At 38.5% G+C, this 19,892-nt stretch overlaps 1 protein-coding gene across 2 annotated transcripts in view; it reads left to right on the top strand.

Moving 5' to 3' along the window:
• The window catches only part of TFCP2 (transcription factor CP2), a 49,566-nt gene that overhangs the window by 12,094 nt on the left and 17,580 nt on the right, over window positions 1-19,892 (top strand). For both annotated transcript variants that reach the window (XM_082635197.1, XM_082635196.1), the window contains exon 2: window positions 19,625-19,776. In XM_082635197.1, the coding sequence (XP_082491323.1) occupies window positions 19,625-19,776 (152 nt within the window). The remainder of the gene's footprint in view (window positions 1-19,624; window positions 19,777-19,892) is intronic.

Below are 19,892 nucleotides of genomic sequence, written 5' to 3'. Positions count from 1 at the left end.
AGTATTCCATTTTGTTTGTGTGTGTGTGGTGTGTGTGTGTGTGTATCTACATATATCACATCTTCTTAAACCAATCATTTGTTGATGGGTACTTGGGTCCTTTCCATGTCTTGGCTATTGTAAATAGTGCTGCATGTATCTTTTCAAATTATAGTTTTTGTCTTTTCTGGGTATATGCCCAGGAGCAGGATTGCTGGATCTTACGGTAGCTCTCTTTTTAGTTTTTTGAGGAAGCTCCATAATTTTTTCCACAGTGGCTGCACCATTTACATTCCCACCAACAGTGTACGAGGGTTCCTTTTTCTCCATACCCTCTCCAGTATTTATTGTTTGTAGACTTTTTGATGATAGCCATTCTTACTGGTGTGAGGTGATACCTCATTGTGGTTTTGATTTTCATATCTCTAATAATTAGCAACATTGAGTATTTTTTCATGTGCTTGTATGCTTTGTAATTTTTTGTTGAGAACTGGACATTTTGAATATTGTAATGTGGTAACTCTGGAAGTCAGATTCTACTCCCTTCTGAGAGATTACTCTCATTACTGGATGAAAGCTGCAGTTGTCTCTAAGTTCAGTGACTCTTCCAAACTAGTTTTGCAAAGACTATATTCCTTGCTGTACACGGTCACTGAAGTCTCTTCTGTTATCTCCACCCCGTCAGTGACTTGACAGAGATTTCCTTAAATGCCTGGATCCAATAAAAAAAGACAAGGAAAAAAGAGAATGTTCTCTTTTTTTGAATCTCTTCATCTCACTTTGTTAGGGAAGCCACTTCAGCCATGGGGGTTGAAACAATGGTGAGCCGCTTTGCCAGCTCCTCGGCAATCAAAAGCAGTGATCAAGACACATAACCTTGGGAGTTCCCTGGTGGCCTAGTGGTTAGGATTCTGGGCTTTCACTGCTGTAGCCTGGGTTCACTTCCTGGTTGGGGAAGTGAGATCCCGCAAGCTGTGTAGTGTGGCCAAAAAAAAAAAGAAGGAAAGAAAGAAAGACACATAACCTTTATTTTTGGAGGACAAGATCCCTATTGCCCACCCTAGCACCAGCAAGCTGCAACAGGATCTTGGGCTGTTGTTCCCACTGTTGCCTCCCCTGGGACTGGGAGCTGGAGGATGATAGGTGCTATGCCAAATGCTGAAATTAAATAAAATTTACCAGCCTCTTTCTTCATCAGGCACTCCCTTGGATGCTGAAAGTGTTGGACTAGATTCCAGAGTTTCAAAGTAATTACTTTAAGCATTTCTTGCCAGCTCAATAGTTCTTTTGGTGAAAGGACCAATTCCTAGAGCTTTCTACTCTGCTATCTTCCATGACCTCTGTCCTTAATCTACAATAGCCTTTTAATTGATCCAACCCTGCTTTTAACTCTGCACTCACCACCCCCCACCCAGTCTGTTGTCTACACTGAAACCTTTGTGTGTGGGTATTTTGCTCATTTAAATAAAAAATAATTTCAGACTTGTGGAAGATTTGCAAAAATAATATGAAGAATTTCTGCATACCCTTCATCTGGATTCCTTAAATGTTAACTTTTACTAAGTTTGCTTTATCTTTCTGCCTATCTCTTTTCAGACACCTAGAATTATTCTTTTTCTGAACTATTAAAGAGTAAGTTGCAGATATGATGCCCCTTAACACCTAAATACTTCAATGTACCTTTTTTTTGAAACAAGAAATTCTCTTAACGCAGCCACAGTACAATGATCAAAATCAGGAACTCGATACTGACACAATACCATTATCAAGCTATGGAACTTATTCACATTTCTCTAGTCATCTCATGTCAGTCATCTGACATGTCTTTCTTGTCCTTTAATCTAGAATAGTTCCTGAGTCTTTCTTTGTATTTTCATGGCATTGACAATTCGATAAATACAGGGCAGTTATTTTGTAGAATATCCCTCACTTTGGGTTTGTTGTTTTCTCATGATTAAATTCAGTTAATGCACTTTGGGTAGTAATACCTAAGAAGTGATGCTGAATTCTTCTCTGTATATCATATTAGGATGCACATGCTATTGATTGGTTCCATTACTGGCAATGTTAACTTTGGCCATTTAGTGAAAGTGGCATATGCCAGTTTTCTCCCTTGTAAATTTGTCTTTTGTAATTGATAAGTATCTTGTGGGGAGATACTTTGAGACTATGTAAATATCCTATTACGTTTCAAACTTTTACCTATCAATTTTAGTGTTTATTGATGATTCTTGCCCTAATCACTTATCACGGTTGCTAATAGATGATTTTCTAATTATGTCCTTCCTTCTAAATTTGTTAGTTGGCTTTCTACTATATGAAAGAGCTTTTCCAAATATGTGCATCCGTATCTTCATAGCAGCACTATTTACAATAGCCAAGACATGGAAACAACCTAAATGTCCATCAACAAAGGAACGGATAAAGAAGATGTCTATACATTACAATGGAGTATTACTCAGCAATAAAAAAGAATGAAATAATGCCATTTGTAGCAACATGGATGGACCTAGAGATTATCATACTAAGCAAAGTAACTCAGAAAGAGAAAGACAAATTCCATATGATATCACTTATATGTAGAATCTAAAATACAACACAAATGAACATAGCTACGAAACAGAAATAGACTCACAGACATAGAGAACAGACTTGTGGTTGCCAAAGGGGAGAGGGAGGTGGGGGAGGGAAGTATTGGGAGTTTGGGGTTAGCAGATGCAAATTATTACATATAGGATGGGGGAACTGTATTCAATATCCTGTGATAAACCATAATGGAAAAGAATATGAAAAAAAATTTATATATATATATATATATATATATATATATATATATAAAACTGAATCACTTTTTTAAAAAAAGAAAGAGCTTTTCCTTCATATTTATTTTTATCAGTGTAGCCTCATAGATTCTTACTTTATTCAGTAGATTGCAGTCTTTTACTATCACTGTACATTTTGATCAGTTGTTCCAGATTTGGCCAGAAGAACCCCTTCAGGCTGGCTCCACACAGCGGCCTGTAAAAATTAAAGTCTTCTTAATACCTTTTGTCCTAACATAACTATCAATAGCACCCTCCTTCACTCACCAAAGTGTCCCTGTTTGAGTGATAAATTATATGATTATCTTACTTAAAATGTAAACCAGATCATGTTACTTTTCTCTTGGAAAGGCTCCAGTGATTTTGTATCTCACTTTGAATAAAAGCTTCATTTCTGGCATTGCTCCACACGTGGTGCCTCTGTGACCATCTTGTCCATATCTACCCTTCTCCTTGCTGCTGACCCCAGCCACATCTAACCTTCTTTCGGTTCCTCAAGTGCTGTGCACACTCCCACCTCAGGGCCTTTGTATTTGCTGTAACTCTTCCTGGGATAGTCTTCTACATTCCTCACTTCCTTTAGGTTTCTGCTTAAATGTCACTTTATCAGAGAGGCCTTCTCTAACTACCTTCACATAAAATAGCAAGCATCTCCTTCCCCTCACACCAGCACTCTGCCTTCTCTGTTCTTCTTTATCTTTTCCGCAATATTTGATGTGTTATTCATTTGTTTGCCTCTTTCCCCAACTAGAATAAATGTTCCTTGAAGGCAGAGACTTTGTTCTGTTCTCTGCTATATCCCTAGTACCTTAGAAGAGCGTCTAGTAAATAGTTTGTGCTGATTTGTTGAGTGAATGAAGTGAACTCACTCTCATTCTGTTTTGTTTCAAAGGCAAGTACAATAGTATAGCAGTTTCTGAGGCAACTGTTTCTCTCCATTCACACTGATTTTTGTTCTTTTTTGGTGTTTCTTTTTTGCTGTGCTACTTTTTCAGTACTGCTTACTTTCATTTTTTTCCCCTTCAGCTGTCACCTGTCCATCTTCCAAAGCTTCATCTTTTTGTCCTGAGTTAATCAGTTGTTACTAACTGTTCCTTTTCTTTCCCTTTCATTCAGAGTCTCTTATGATGGACAGATGAAATTCCTCCCTTTGTCACAAAATTTATCCACTACTTTTTAAAAAAAATGGCACTGCTGTAAAAATATAAAGAAGTGAGTAAGAATGTTTAACTCCAAATTCAGGATACTGTTGCCTTTGAGAGTTGAAGGGGGCTATAACTGAGGAAGTATACAGAGAGCTTTAACTGTTAATGCTCTATTTCTTAAGCTGAGTGGAGTATACACAGGTATTTGTTATACTTTTTTTTAAACCTTTTTATATGTCTGAAATACTGCATAATAAATTTAAGGATAAAAGTCTCTACTGCATGATCTGTTGCTGGCTAGCTTTCCTCATCTTTAAAATCGTCCTATCCCATTTGTTGTTTTGTTACTAAAGGTCTATAGATGTTTCTTTTTTTATCTATATAAATTTATTTATTTTATTTATTTATTTTTGGCCGTGTTGGGTCTTTGTTGCTGCGCGTGGGCTTTCTCTAGTTGCGGGAGTGGGAGCTACTCTTCGTTGCAGTGTGCCGGTTTCTCATTGCGGTGGCTTTTCTTGTTGTGGAGCACGGGCTCTAGGTGTGAGGGCTTCAGTAGTTGTGGCACGTGGGCTCAGTAGTTGTGGCTCACGGGCTCTAGAGCACAGGCTCAGTAGTTGTGGCACATGGGCTTAGTTGGTCCGCGGCATGTGGGATCTTCCCGGACCAGGGCTTGAACCTGTATCCCCTGCACTGGCAGGTGGATTCTCAACCACTGCGCTACCAGGGAAGCCCACACTTAAATCTTTAACCCACTTAGTTTTTTTGTTTTTGTTTGTGTTTTTTTTTTTTTTTTTTTTTTTTTTTAGTGCACCATGCAGCTTGTGGCATCTTAGTTCCCCAATCAGGGATTGAGCCCGGGCCATGGCAGTGAAAGAGCCAAGTCCTAACCACTGGACCTCTAGGGAACTCCCAGAATTGGTTTTTTTAGTTGAATTTTGTATTGGGTATTGTTAAGGATCCAGTTTCATTTTTCCCCATATAGATACCCAGTTTTTCCAACATTGTTAATTAAAAAGTCAGTCCTTTCTTCACTGACCAGTGATATCAGCTCTCTCATAAATCAAATTTTTGTATATGTAGGGTCAGTTTATGGGTTCTGTATTCGTGAAATAGTTTAATTTGTCTATCTGAGTCAATACCATTCTGTCTTAATTACTAAAAACTTCGAAATAATATTTGATATCTGACAGGGTAAATTTCTTATGTTTTTTCTTCTTAAGGAGTATCTTAGCTATTCTTGGTTTTGTTAATTGATAAAATTTTAGAATCAACTTGTCAAGTTGAATCTATTGGGATATTGAGTGGGATTGAATCTACAGATCAGTTTGGGAAAAATTGACATCCTTATAATATTCAGTCTTTCAGTCCTTGAATATGATATAACTCTCTATTTAGGACTTACCTGAATATTTCATAAATTTGTCCCTACTTTCATTACTGATTCAGATTCTCATTATTTCTTACCCAGACTGTTGCCTTAGCTTTAAACTGATCTCCCTATCTTTTGTCTCCTTTTTCCAAGAGGCAGCCTAGCAGAGTGAGATCTGGAGCTAGATTTAGGAGTATGAATTCTGGTTCTATCAGGATTGGACAAGTTCCTTAACCTCTGTTGCTTTAATTTAAAATAGAAATAATAATAATAGTACCCACCTCATGAGGTTCTTATGAAAATTAAATGAGTTAATATACGTATTATAAAACAATTAGGACAGTGTTAGGCAAACAGTAAATGCTCAATAAATGCTAGCTGTTATTATTGCTGTGATTTAAATTCTAGTAGTCTAACTCCAGTGCCTACACTCTTAATTCCTATACTTTACTGAAAGGAAGATGAGTTCAAGATACATTTTTCAGATAAAAATTCAAAGGACTTGTTAATGGGCATGAAGATACGGGAAAAGTATCAATCTAGGATGCCTTCAAGGGTTCTAGTTTGAGCATTCTGATGAATCGTTTGCCATCCAGTACAAGGGTGGGAGGAATAGGGGGAGGGGAGGTAGGCTGAGCAGGTTTGGAGGAAGATTGAGAGTTCTTTTTTGGACCTGGCTCATTTGATATCCTTGAGAGACATCAAAGAGGCAATGTTAGATAGGTATTTAAATATGGAATTTGGAGTTCAAAATAGAAGTCTGGACCTAGTAGATATGTTTGGGAGTCATCAGAATAAGGTATTATTTAAGTGTATGGGAATTAATGAGATCATCTGGGAGTGTAGAAAGAGAAGAGCCAAAATCAAGTCCTGAGGTTTTATGGAGGAAGAGGGGTTGCCACAAGGGAGTTGGGGAGGCATTGCTGGTGAGGTAGGAAGAAAATTAAGAGAGGATATTCAGGAGGCCAGAGAGGAGAATAGCCAGTGTAGGAGTTACAGCTATGGTTTTTGTTTTTGTTTTTTAATATTTATTTATTTAGGCTGCACCGGGTCTTAGTTGGGCACGCGGGATCTTCGTCGTGGCATGGGGGATCTTTAGTTGTGGCGTGTGGACTTCTTAGTTGCGGCATGCATGTGGGATCTAGTTGCCCGACCAGGGATCAAATCTGGGCCCCCTGCTTTGGGAGCTTGGAGTCTTACCCACTGGACCACCGGGGAAGTCCCAGTTACAGCTATGTTGTATGCTGCTGAGAGTCGAAGTAAGATGAGCCCAGAGAAGTGGCTTTTAGTTTGGCTACATGGAAGTCATTGGTGACCAAGACAAGCACTTACCATGGGGAGTGAAAGCCTAACTGTCATGGTTTGAGGAATGAATCAGAGATGAGGAAATGGACACTCTGAATACATATAGATAATTTTAGTTATGAAAGATACAAAGTGTAGTAGTAGTTGAAGGGAGACGTGAGAAGATTTTTTTTTTTTTGAAGATGGGAGATACTCAAATGTGAATATATGCTAATGGGTATAATCCAATAAAGGGAGATTGATGGTATATGCATGGGGACAAACAAGGGAATAAAGTTCTTGGGAATTGAGAATGCATGGATTCTAAGTCTGTGGGTAAGGATTAGCCTTTCCTAGGAGGAGGAATTTTGCGTTCATTGTATCAGGAGCAAAAGAAAAGATGCTTTCAAGGTTCGTAGGTTTGGTAGTGAAAGATGCTTAGAAATATTGTATGAGAGATTTAATTAGTAAAATTGTATGTGGGGAAGCAGTTGTAAGTAACATGCAAATACTCAGAAGCTCTTCACAGGGGTGGTAGACAGCCAAGTGCTCAATAGAGATTTGATAATAAATGACAGCAGCATTTTCTGGACTATTCATCCACAAGTATAACCCAATCATTGCTAAGTAACCTAATTGTAAAGACCTGGATTTTCTAATGGGATTATTACTATTCCTATTATTACTGTTGTTTTAATCATTTGAACAGTATTTATGGAGTACCTACTGTGGCCAGGCCTTGTTAACATAGGATGACGAGACAGATGCGGTCCTTGCTTGCACTCTTTGGAGTTTGCATTCTTATGGGAGGAGTAGTAAATAGATAGGTAAATAGTAGGTAGGTAGATAGATAGATAGAAAACAGATAGATAGATAGACGGATATATAGACAAGGAAATTTCAGAAAAAAGTGCCATGATGGAAATGCATAAAATCTGCTTTAGGTAGAGTGACCAGGAATGTCTCTGTGTAGACATGACAGTATAGCAGAGACCTGAAGGATGAAAACGAACCAGGCAGGCAGAATTCTGGAAGTTTAGCTTCTGGACAGAGGAATCAACCATTGCAAAAGCTTTGAGTCCTTTTTGTGAAATCAGTTAATTGATACTATCATTCTATTAGTATGAATTGCACAAATAGCCATGTGCGGAGTATTAGCGTGCATCACCTTTAGAAATATCTTTGGAGCATTGAACAGGAGCTCTTGATTACATTTTTTCCTCAGGAATGTTTTGAACAGGTGCTGCTTTATGCCAGGCATTGAGTAATAATAAAGAAGGATAAAACTTGGATAAAATTTGTTTACTGTTTCCTCTCTGCCTAAAACAGTGCCAGGCCCATAAGTGCACACCAAATATTGAATGAATGGATAAATAAACTTGGATTTATATTTGCTATTTACTAGCCGTTTAACCATGGGCAAATTATTTAACATCTCAAATTACTTGATCCTCAGTTTCTTCAACTGGCAAATAAGGAGGGGAGACAGTTGCTCCTACCCCACAGTATTATTGTGTGGATTAAGTGCTAGTTTACACGTAAAAAATCAGTGGTCGTAGTTGAGTGGGAGTGGAGGGGAGCAAGGGAAGAGAGCTACAGTTTGTCAGCTGAAACTTTTAAAGAGGGAAAAGAGAGGTGGGGAGTATAATGAGAGATGAGACTGAACAAGTAACCTGGGTCGTTTGGAAGGGCCTTGAGTGCTGTGTTGAGGAGCTAGTGCTTTATCATGGTTTCATTGGGAAGCCACTGAAGCATTGTAAACAGAGTAGTGACATTTTAGATTTACATTTTTAAAGGTTACTCTGGCTGTAGATTGGAGGATAATGATAAAAAGCTAGTTATCATTCCTGAGAACGGTTGAAGCTTAGTGAACTGGGTGTCTTTTGCTCTGCATATCCTTAGAAATGCAAATTAATTCTCTATCATCTGTCTCTTCATCTATCTACCTACTTACTACCTCTCTGCCTTCTATCTATAAGAGGAAGGGAGCAAATAACAGATCTGCTTTGACTGCATCATCTCCAGGGAATATGTTGGCCATTTTAGAAGAAAGGACCTTCCTCAAAGATGTGGTCTGAAGGAGGAGAAATTTTCATAAGCCCTGCCACTGTGAGCATAAAGGGGAGAGGGATAGCTAAAGTCTTTTTACCATTTCATGGGATTGGTATTCTGATACTTTTAGGATTTCCCCAAAAGTCATTAGTGGTTAAAGCGTTAACAAACAGAAAAATGTCTGCGTTTGTCTTTCACTGCAGGGAGGAATGGGGGACTAGGGAGATTGTCCAGCTTTGAAGCTAGCTAGCTGGGCTTGGTAGCGGGGATAGAATGAGCAAGGCAGAAGAACCTCAAAGGTGGTGAGTGATTCTTGCTAGTGAAGAGGGAGGGAAGCTTAACTGCAAAACAAAGACAAAAACAAAAGAACTGGTAGACATTTTGGACCTGAAAAGAAGCTTTGCGGTTCAGCAGTATAAGGGGCTAAGCGTGGTTTCCCTTTAGTCACAGGAAAACAAAACCCAAAAACTTCTGTTGTTTTCCCAGATAGGTCGTAATATGATGCTGGATATCAGATCTTTGAATACTGAAATGGGAGCTCTATTTTTTTATATCAAAACTGCCAGATTCCCTGGAATATATAACCCATGGTTGTCATCCATCACCTAAATGGGAAGAGTCGGTGATTTCAGAAATTTAATGAAAGAGCCTGGTACTAATGATGCCACAGGTGATGTTTTCAATTAGCAGTGTTTTAATGAGATTTGTAGGCTGTAGGAGCTAATCCTGTAATGTTGGAAAAAAACAGAAAGCAGGCCTATATCTGGCAAATCTCCTGAGATAGGGCTTTGCTGATTCAGATTGCTTTGACTAAACTTTTAATATCTTACAAGCTCTCTGGAAGTAAATTTGTATCTGATATTGGTCAGATACTTTTCAGCTTCCAAAGTAAGTAAGGCTTCTAGACAGATTTGAAAATGAGAAGTTTTTAGTGACTTTCTAAGTCAAAGGAAAATAAAAAACACATTGCTTATAGAAGGAAATAAATGGTAATTGGCAAATAATTCAGCGTGGTAGAAATGAGGGAGATTCAAGAACTTGGAGGGGGACTTCCCTGGTGGTCCAGTTGCTAAGACTCCACACTCCCAGTGCACGGGGCCAGGGTTCGATCCCTGGTCAGGGAACTAGATCCCACATGCTGCAACTAAAGATCCCACGTGCTGCAACTAAAAAGATCCCGTGTGCTGCAACCAAGACCCAGTGCAGCCAAATAAATAAATATTTAAAACAACAACAACAACAAAGACTTGGAGGGAAAAAAGAAATTAGCTTCATTTTTGGGTAAACTTTGAGATGTACATAATAAATGACAACAATTCAAATTTCTGGTCTCCTAACTGCTGAAGAATGGTTTATACCTAGAAGCACCTCTTAAAGTGCTTAAAGAACATTAAGCCCAGTATTGAGATCTGGAAAAAAGTTCCAGAAACAGTATTCATAAAGAAAGACTGTCAGATGACCAATATCTCTTTCAAGGACATCGTCAGCATAAAATCCAGATGTGTTGTTTTTATCTACTGCTTGCTTGTGTTTGGAGGTCCTACCGAACAGTCCCTTTTCCAGGTTTGAAGTTGAAGTTTGACGTTCCAGGGAAGTAGAGTTAAGCTACTCAGGGCGGAGTTGTATAAAGCACCTACTATAAACCTAGCAGGCCCTTTTGAGTTACGTAATCTTTACTATTTTTAAATAATTCATTTATGCTTCCTCAAGTATTAGTAATACTGTAAGGACAATGAACTGGATTGTAGGAAAACACTAGGTGTTTGTAGAATAATTTAGTAAGATTTGTTGCTGTGCAGAGATAGAAATTTAGATGACAGTGATGCTGTGTGCTTTGTAAGGGGATCTTATCTATAACTTTTAAATTTAAATTAATTAATTTATTTTTGGCTACATTGGGCTTTGTTGCTACGCATGGGCTTCTCTCTAGTTGTGGTGAGTGGGGGCTGCTCTTCGTTGCGGTGCGTGGGCTTTTCATTGCAGTGGCTTCTCTTGTTGTGGAGCACGGGCTCTAGATGCATGGGCTTCAGTAGTTGTGGCATGCAGGCTCAGTAGTTGTGGCTCACGGGCTCTAGAACGCAGACTCATAGTCGTGGCGCACAGGCTTAGTTGCTTTGCGGCATGTGGCATCTTCCCAGACCAGGGCTCGAACCCATGTCCCCTGCATTGGCAGGTGGATTCTTAACCACTGCGCCACCAGGGAAGCCCTTCAGACTTCACTTTTGATGAAACCTGATATCAGCATTTTTGGCAGCCATGTCACCTTGCTTGTCTCACAAATAATTTCTTTTTTTAAGTCTTAGTCTTTCTCACATATATTGGGCCATTTTGTTGTTGCTGTTGTTAGTACTAAGTGCATGACTTTATATTTATCCTTATTACATTTTATCCTGTTAGATTTAGCCTCCTATTCCAGCCAATTAGAATTACTTTAAAAGTTGATCCTATCATATATGAAATTGCTTTCCCATCCCAGATTCCTGTCATTTACATATTTGATCATCATCCTCTTTAGTGTCCTCATCAAAGTCATTTATTTATAAAACATGTTGCAGAGGACAGGTTTCTCTGGGGTCCTGTGGCGTATCACTAAACCTTCTTCTAGACTTACCTGCACTCTAGGTGCAGTTGTATAGGTATCTTAAAGCCACTTAACTTATAGAATAAATATTTTTCACCTTCAACAAGGATATCAAGAGAGACTGTTTTATGCATTGCTGAAATCCAGATATATTTATGCTTATAGCATTCCCTGGTCAAACCATATTAAAAAAGGAAAATGAGATAGTTTGGTTATGGCTTCCAGTGATTCTTGATGCCCTGCCTAAATAACTCATAAACTATTCTTTGAATAACCTTTTCTGCAGTCTTGCCTTGGACTTCATATCAGATCGCTCTGGTATAAGGTATGAAGAATATACTCTTTTTTTCATTTTGAAAATTGCTACTACAGACATAAAAAGCTAATATGATATTTGGCATTATCAGAATCATGAGATTTGCCTGAGTTTACACAGAGTGTCATCGATGGATCTCATCTGCACATTCTTTAATTCTCCTGGTATATAATTTCATCCAGGTATATAATTTCATTCCAGGCACTTTTTGATAGTCTTATGTATCATGATCTGTTAATCCCATATTTGGTCTTCTTTTTCTATTCTCAAGGTGGTTTTTCTTTACAGAAAAGATAGAAGAAAAAACAGGAATTGAGTTGTTCTTCTGTCTTTGCTTTATATTAATTAGTAAAATGCCGTTTACATCAAAGAGTGTACCTGTGCTTTCTCTTACCTGTTTTGCAAGCCTCAGCACATTCTCGGCTTCAGCTGAAGCTTGCTTCTTATATATATTGTTGCCACTTTCTAAAAAATAGTTTCTTTCCTTTTATATATTTAGTTTTCTTGTGCATGTTCTTCTAACTCTGAGTTGATTGGTGACCTTTCCATCCAGTCTCTTTAGATACCTTCCTTCTTTTTTCCCTCTATCTCAGATAATGTGGGATTGGCAGATTTCATTTTTGAGAACTTTTTCCCATCTCAGACCTTGAGCTTGAGTCCTGTCTTCTTCACTGTTTGAAGCCTGCTCTCACTGTGTTCCTTCTTCTTCCAGCCTACCTGGTTTGGTTGCTTTCTTTTGAGGCTCTCACCACTTCCCCTTTTCTAATCAGTTTCTCTTTCTGAACCTAAGTTGATTGGTCAACTTAGGTTCAGAATTATAATTCTACTTATTCTGCCATCTGGGTGGTAGAACAATTAGCAAGGCAAATTTTTTACTATATATGCTGCTTTCTAGTTGAATGAGATTTTTCACCCGATGTTCAGGTAGCAAAAATCTTTTACCACTTTGTGACAGAGGGCTCCTACCAAGAAAGTCAGTTAATTTCACCATTACTCGGTAGTTAGGGCGTCTCACTGGCTTCATGTTAAAACATGCAGGGCTATCTCTCCTGGCCAGGTGTCCTCCCTGATCTGCCCTTCCATCCTTCCCACAAATCCAAGGAAATCAGTCTGCTGTCCTCTCCTCTTTAAAAGTGTTATGACCAGTTATTTACTGGATATTTTTTCTTTTGAAGCTGACCTCAGCGTAGGGTGTAGTCTCTTCAGTTCTTGACCTTTCATTCTGTAACTAACATAGGGATATTGACATGTTTTATTTCATGTTTTATTTTCGTAATGATGGGGTCTAAATAAGTGTTATAAATAGGGAAGTTAGAAGTTCATGGCATTTTTTTTTAAATTTATTTATTTATTTTTGGCTGAGTTGGGTCTGTTGCTGCGCGTGGGCTTTCTGTAGTTGCAGCGAGCAGGGGCTACTCTTCATTGTGGTGCAAGGGCTTCTCATTGCTGTGGCTTTGTTGCGGAGCACGGGCTCTAGGTGTGCGGGCTTCAGTAGCTGTGGCTTTCAGGCTCTAGAGCACAGGCTCAGTACTTGTGGCACACGGGTTTAGTTACTCCGCGGCATGTGGGATCTTCCCAGACCAGGTCTCGAACCCGTGTCCCCGGCATTGGCAGGCGGATTCTTAACCACTGCGCCATCAGGGAAGCCCAGAAGTTCACGGCATCTTATTGTCCCAAGTTAGTTTCTAATTTCCTTAGGTGCTGTGGACATCTGTCTGTTTGCCTCTTACTCAAGGTAAAGTTCATCAAACCTCACCCTCTCTTTGCTCCAGGCTCTCTAGAAGAGGGTTTCAAGAGATGGTAAGCCTGGGGGAGAAGGTTAAACCATAGCTGTGCATTAGTAGAGACCATTAAGAGGCTGTCTTATGTCACAGGGTAACTTATACCTCAGAGGACCCTGAATCAGCTCTTCGTGGAATCCCAGTTACGTACAGGAAAGATCATACCTGATATTGTTTCTGTTCCTCAATTACTTCCACTCAAATGCTTTCTGCTAGGCCTCTACTCTCAGGTGTGGATTTCTACTTAGCAGTGCACATTTTTAACATATACTTAACTTATCTTTAACAGGTAAGATTTCTATATCCTTATATTTGACCAGAGATACTGTGAGATGTTGAAAATTCGAAAATGATCAAAATGTATTAGGGCTGGACTTCCCTGGTGGCGCAGTGGTTGGGAATCTGCCTGCCAATGCAGGGGACACGGTTTTGAGCCCTGGTCCGGGAAGATCCCACATGCCGTGGAGCAGCTAAGCCCGTGCGCCACAACTGCTGAACCTGCGCTCTAGAGCCTGCGAGCCACAACTACTGAGCCTGTGTACCTAGAGCCCATGCTCCTCAACAAGAGAAGCCCCGCAGTGAGAAGCCCGCGCATGCAACAAAGAGCAGCCCCCACTCACTGCAACTAGAGAAAGCCCGCGTGCAGCAACGAAGACCCAACGCAGCCATAAATAAATAAATAAATAAATTTATTTTTAAAAAATGTATTAGGGCTGAATATTCTGGAGAAACAAATAAAAATATCAATCATGTCAACAAGTATTTACTAAGCACACAAAAGAGAAGTTACTCCCTTTAAATAGCTCATGTTTCATTGGAATGAATTAAGTATATGAGGCAATCAAAGAATATAATAAAATGCTAAATTATACATTGGTAGCAACTACTTAGAGTCCACTAGAGTTGGTTTTCCAAATCTGTACTCAATTTATGTCTGAGAAGGAGCAGCCTTCTGTATTTCTAAAATTGTTCCTCGCTGAATTTGTTTGTTATTGTTTTGGTGTAAACAGGGGCCTAAAGCTGGGTTTGCCAGTGACCTTTAGTCTCCACCTCTAGGAATGTGGAACTAACTTGAGTGGTATTCTTTCTCCCGCAGCAGAGTGGAAGCGACACAGTGTGGGGGGAACATGAGTTATTCAAATATATTTGAGCATTTTAGGTTTTAAAATCTCTCATGAGATAACACAGTTTTGTGTATTTGGATTGGCTGTGCTGTTTTGAGTTAATTTTAGGGGTAACTTTTAGAATCAGTTTTAGAATTCCGGCCTCAAATGACAGTCCTTTGCTTAGTCATGAGGGGTTAGGTGTAATGCCACATTATATTGAGAAGACTAGGAGCTGTTGTTATATATTAACCTTACTAGGCACTGATACTTGAGAAGAAAAAAAAACCCTACATTCATAATGTTTCAGCTGTTGCTATGTTGCAAAATCCAGTTTGCCTTGATTCCTGGTAATAGCCACTAATCTTTCAAGGAATTATCAGATATGATGCATTTGAGGATGATATGGCAACAAAGTCTCCTAAAGACTAACCTCATGTTTCTTAATTTTGTAGTGTTTTGCTTTATTTTCTACACCATTTGCTGTGGGAGCAGTGGTAGCTTCCTGATTTTGAGAAGAGGAAGAACTGGGACAGAATACTTTTTTAGAAACCCCAGTGCTTCTACAGTTTTGTATAATCTCAAGGGAACAATAGTATATTTTGCCTGACAAATTAATATGGACAGAAAGAAGGATTCCCCACCTTCTCCACTCTTAACCCCACCCGTGTAAGCAAAACACAACACACCTTCAGGCCTAAGGAAGAGGAAAGCACCCTTTGTTTTTCTTGCCTTTGAAATACTTTTTAGCAACAAGAAACCTGTGTTTCATAAACACTGGTTTGTATCTCTGCTGACTGGATTCAACTCATAACATGTCTTTGCTATTTCGACATCAGCAGAAAGAGAAATTTCTTTTTTTCAAACCCTCCCTTTTTTTTTTTTTTTTTTAACATTCATGGCATTAAATTTTTATTGTACCTATGTGTATTCTTAGGTCAATAATCAGAACATTTGCTGCTTGTTTTATATTCCAATAAGAATTTATAATGTTATATATATGATTCCTATGATTGCAGTCACTTTTCTATCAATTGTATTTGCCTGAATGTAATAACCTTATAATCTAATGTTTGGGGATAATGTAGACCGCTGAGGGATATAGGTGCTTATAAGGAATGCCTTTCCATCTGTGGATAGTAAAATTGATTTTGATCTCTTTGTTTTACAGTATAAGCAAAATATTTAAATTACAGGTAAAGGTTTGAGTGTATTTCATTTTGAATGTGGGGAATGTTGACAAGAATCACTGGATCCCTGACCTCTAACCCTTTAGAATCTGAATTTTTTTTTAATGTTATGTATCTGTTGCCTTTCTTTTATACCTGGAAGTACACTGTGGCCTATACATATTTTTTCTATTAAAAAAAAAAACTTCATTGTAGAAAATTTCAAACATATATAAACAAAATAGTGTAATGAACCCTCTTGTACCTATCCCCAGCTTTAAAAATTACATGTTACTACTCTTTTATCATTTATACCATTTCCCATCCTCCAGTCAATAATTTATTTTTTTCTTTTAGGTAAAATTTATATGGATTGAAATGCACAAATTTCAGCTGTACAGTTACGACCATGTAACCCACACACATCTAAACATAATATAGAACACTTTTATCTCCCCAGGAAGTTCCCTGTATACCTTCCAAGTCAATCCCCGCCCTGCTAGCAAGCCACTGTTCTCTTTAATTTTGCCTGTTTTAGAACATCATATAAATGGGATCATGCATGATATATTCTTTTTTTCTGGCTTCTTTTGTTCAGTATCATGTCTGTGAGATTCATCCATTTTGTTGCATTCCTTGTTTTGCTGAGTAGTATTCCATTGTATGAGTATACCACAGTTTGTAATCCATTTTCTTAATTATGAACATTTGGATTCTTTCCAGTTTTTGCTTTTATGCTATGGACATTCATGTATAAATCTGTGGTTGGTCTTATGTTTTCATTTCTCTTAGATAAATACATATGACTAGAATTGCTGGATCAAGGGACGGATGCCTGTTTACTCTTGTAAGAGACTGCCTAACCTTTTTCTAAAGTGGCTGTATCATTTTACATTCCTACTGGCAAAGTATGAGAGTCCTAGTTGCTCTACAGCCTTGCCAACATTTGGGTTGTCATTCTTTTTCATTTTAACTGTTCTAGTGAGTACATGTACATATTTTTTAAATTAAAATACATTTTATTTTGAGAATTTCATGGCATGTCTAGAGATAATTTGAAATGCTCTTAAGATCTTTTTTTTTTTTTTTTTTGCGGTACGCGGGCCTCACTGTTGTGGCCTCTCCCGTTGCAGAGCACAGGCTCCGGACGCGCAGGCTCAGCGGCCATGGCTCACGGGCTTAGTTGCTCCGCGGCATGTGGGATCTTCCCAGACCGGGGCACGAACCCGCGTCCCCTGCATCGGCAGGTGGACTCTCAACCACTGCGCCACCAGGGAAGCCCCTTAAGATCCTTTTAAAGTTTTATCTGGACTGGATACTGATCACAACAGTTGGTCTCCAGGGCCCAGAATATTCTTTCTTACTAACCATGGCTAGGACTTCTGAGGGAAAAAAAAAAAAAATTTTTTTTAACATCTTTATTGGAGTATAATTGCTTTACAATGGTGTGTGAGTTTCTGCTGTATAACAAAGTGAATCAGCTATGCACATACATATATCCCCATATCTCCTCCCTCTTGCATCTCCCTCCCACCCTCCCTATCCCACCCCTCTAGGTGGTCACAAAGCACCGAGCTGATCTCCCTGTGCTATGCAGCTGCTTCCCACTAGCTATCTATTTTATATTTGGTAGTATATATAAGTCCATGCCACTCTCTCAGTTCGTTCCAGCTTACCCTTCCCCCTCCCCATGTCCTCAAGTCCATTCTCTACATCTGCGTCTTTATTCCTGTCCTGTCCCTAGGTTCTTCATAACCTTTTTTTTTTTTTTTTTTTTAGATTCCATATATATGTGTTAGCATACAGTATTTGTTTTTCTCTTTCTGGCTTACTTAACTCTTTATGATAGACTCTAGGTCCATCCACCTCACTACAAATCTCAATTTTGTTTCTTTTTATGGCTGAGAAATATTCCACTGTATATATATGTCACATCTTCTTTATCCATTCATCTGTCGATGGACACTTAGGTTCCTTCCATATCCTAGCCACTGTAAATAGAGCTGCAGTGAACATTGTGGTACATGACTCTTTTTGAATTATGGTTTTCTCAGGGTATATGCCCAGTAGTGGGATTGCTGGGTCGTATGGTAGTTCTATTTTTAGTTTTTAAAGGAAACTCCATACTGTTCTCCGTAGTGGCTGTATCAGTTTACCTTCCCACCAACAGTGCAAGAGGGTTCCCTTTTTTCCACACCCTCTCCAGCATTTACTGTTTGTAGATTTTTTGATGATGGCCATTCTGACTGGTGTGAGGTGATACCTTATTGTAGTTTTGATTTGCATTTCTCTAATCATTAGTGATGTTGAGCATTCTTTCATGTGTTTATTGGCCATCTGTATATCTTCTTTGGAGAAATGTCTATTCAGTTCTTCTGCCCATTTTTGGATTGGGTTGTTTGTTTTTTTGATATTGAGCTGCATGAGCTGCTTTTAAATTTTGGAGATTAATCCTTTGTCTGTCGCTTCATTTGCAAATATCTTCTCCCATTCTGAGGGTTGTCTTTTCGTCTTGTTTATGGTTTCCTTTGCTGTGCAAAAGCTTTTAAGATTCATTAGGTCCCATTTGTTTGTTTTTGTTTTTATTTCCATTTTTCTAGAAGGTGGGTCAAAAAGGATCTTGCTGTGATTTATGTCATAGAGTGTTCTGCCTATGTTTTCCTCTAAGAGTTTGATAGTGTCTGGCCTTACGTTTAGGCCTTTAATCCATTTTGAGTTTATTTTTGTGTATGGTGTTAGGGAGTGTTCTAATTTCATTCTTTTACATGTAGGTGTCCAGTTTTCCCAGCATCACTTATTGAAGAGGCTGTCTTTTCTCCGTTATATATTCTTGCCTCTTTTCTCAAAAATAAGGTGACCATGTGTGTGTGGGTTTATCTCTAGGCTTTCTGTCCTGCTCCATTGATCTGTATTTCTGTTTTTGTGCCAGTACCATACTGTCTTGATTACTGTAGCTTTGTAGTATAGTCTGAAGTCAGGGAGCTTGATTCCTCCAGCTCCATTTTTCTTTCTCAAGATTGCTTTGGCTATTCGGGGTCTTTTGTGTTTCTATACAAATTGTGAAATTTTTTGTTCTAGTTCTGTGAAAAATGCCATTGGTAGTTTGGTAGGGATTGCATTGAATCTGTAGATTGCTTTGGGTACTGTAGTCATTTTCACAATGTTGATTTTTCCAATCCAAGAACATGGTATATCTATCCCTGAGGGAAAATTATTTCTAATCTTTTCGATCCATTTTAGCCCCTTATTGTTTCTGAAATATTTTCTCATATATTTACTCTTTGCAGCAAAGGTGGTTCCCATTTTATAGATGAAGGAATGAAGACTCGAGAGCTTGCCCAAGATTTGCCCAAAGGTTCTAGAGACTGAAAGCTAGGATTTCAAACTTGGTCCAGTACTCTTTAGCACGTAAGAATGAGCAACATATTAGAATTCATTGGATGTGTCTCTTTGGTTTGCAAGTTTAGATAAACTGAGAGGTATAAGAAGCTTTTTCTTGGAGGAGATAGCTGGTAGGGATATATCAATATAAGTTGTATTCCACAGAATGTAAACTGACCTTGAAATATATACTGGTCATTGATTTTTGCTTTTCACGTGGTTTCTTGGAATTTTGGTTATTGTTTTAATCCTTAAAATAGATGAGCTGATGTGGTTATAAAGATTCTGCAGTTGGTATCTTTCTGGGAACAAATATATTACTGAGTGTCCTAAATTGACATTTGGGAACTCTGCATACAATTTTCAGAGCCCTTTTAGGAGCCCCTGTCTATGATTCCTAGAAACACTCTCTTTGGACACTTAAGTGGTTTTAGTAGTGAATGTCTGTCATTGCCCACATTGTTGTGGTCAGAGGGATATTACAGCAGGTAATCTGAACTGAATGGTTAGGAAGAAACTTCTTCAAGGTGTGTAATGTTTATGGTTTTCCAAAGCGAATTGCAGTTAAATGGTTTCAGTAATAAATCGGCTCTTACACCATTGTCAGATGTTAAGGTAAGTCATTTGTTTGTTTTATTTCAGTGATGTCCTAGCATTGCCTATTTTTAAGCAAGAAGAGTCAAGTTTGCCTCCAGATAATGAGAATAAAATCCTCCCTTTTCAATACGTGCTTTGTGCTGCCACCTCTCCAGCAGTGAAACTCCATGATGAAACCCTGACATATCTCAATCAAGGTTAGATATGGTGTTATTCATTAGTATTATTGCAGACCTGCTGGATTCATGATATTTAATCAGGTACACTTATATGTAAAAGTACATCTTTCTAGTGTGACCTGTTAAAGTCAAAG

This window comes from Mesoplodon mirus (genome assembly GCF_964341445.2).
Source record: "Mesoplodon mirus genome assembly, chromosome: 11".
In the NCBI taxonomy this organism is placed as follows: domain Eukaryota; kingdom Metazoa; phylum Chordata; class Mammalia; order Artiodactyla; family Ziphiidae; genus Mesoplodon; species Mesoplodon mirus.
The sequence above is the reverse complement of the archived record's forward strand: the minus strand, read 5'-3'. Positions and strand labels throughout refer to the sequence as shown.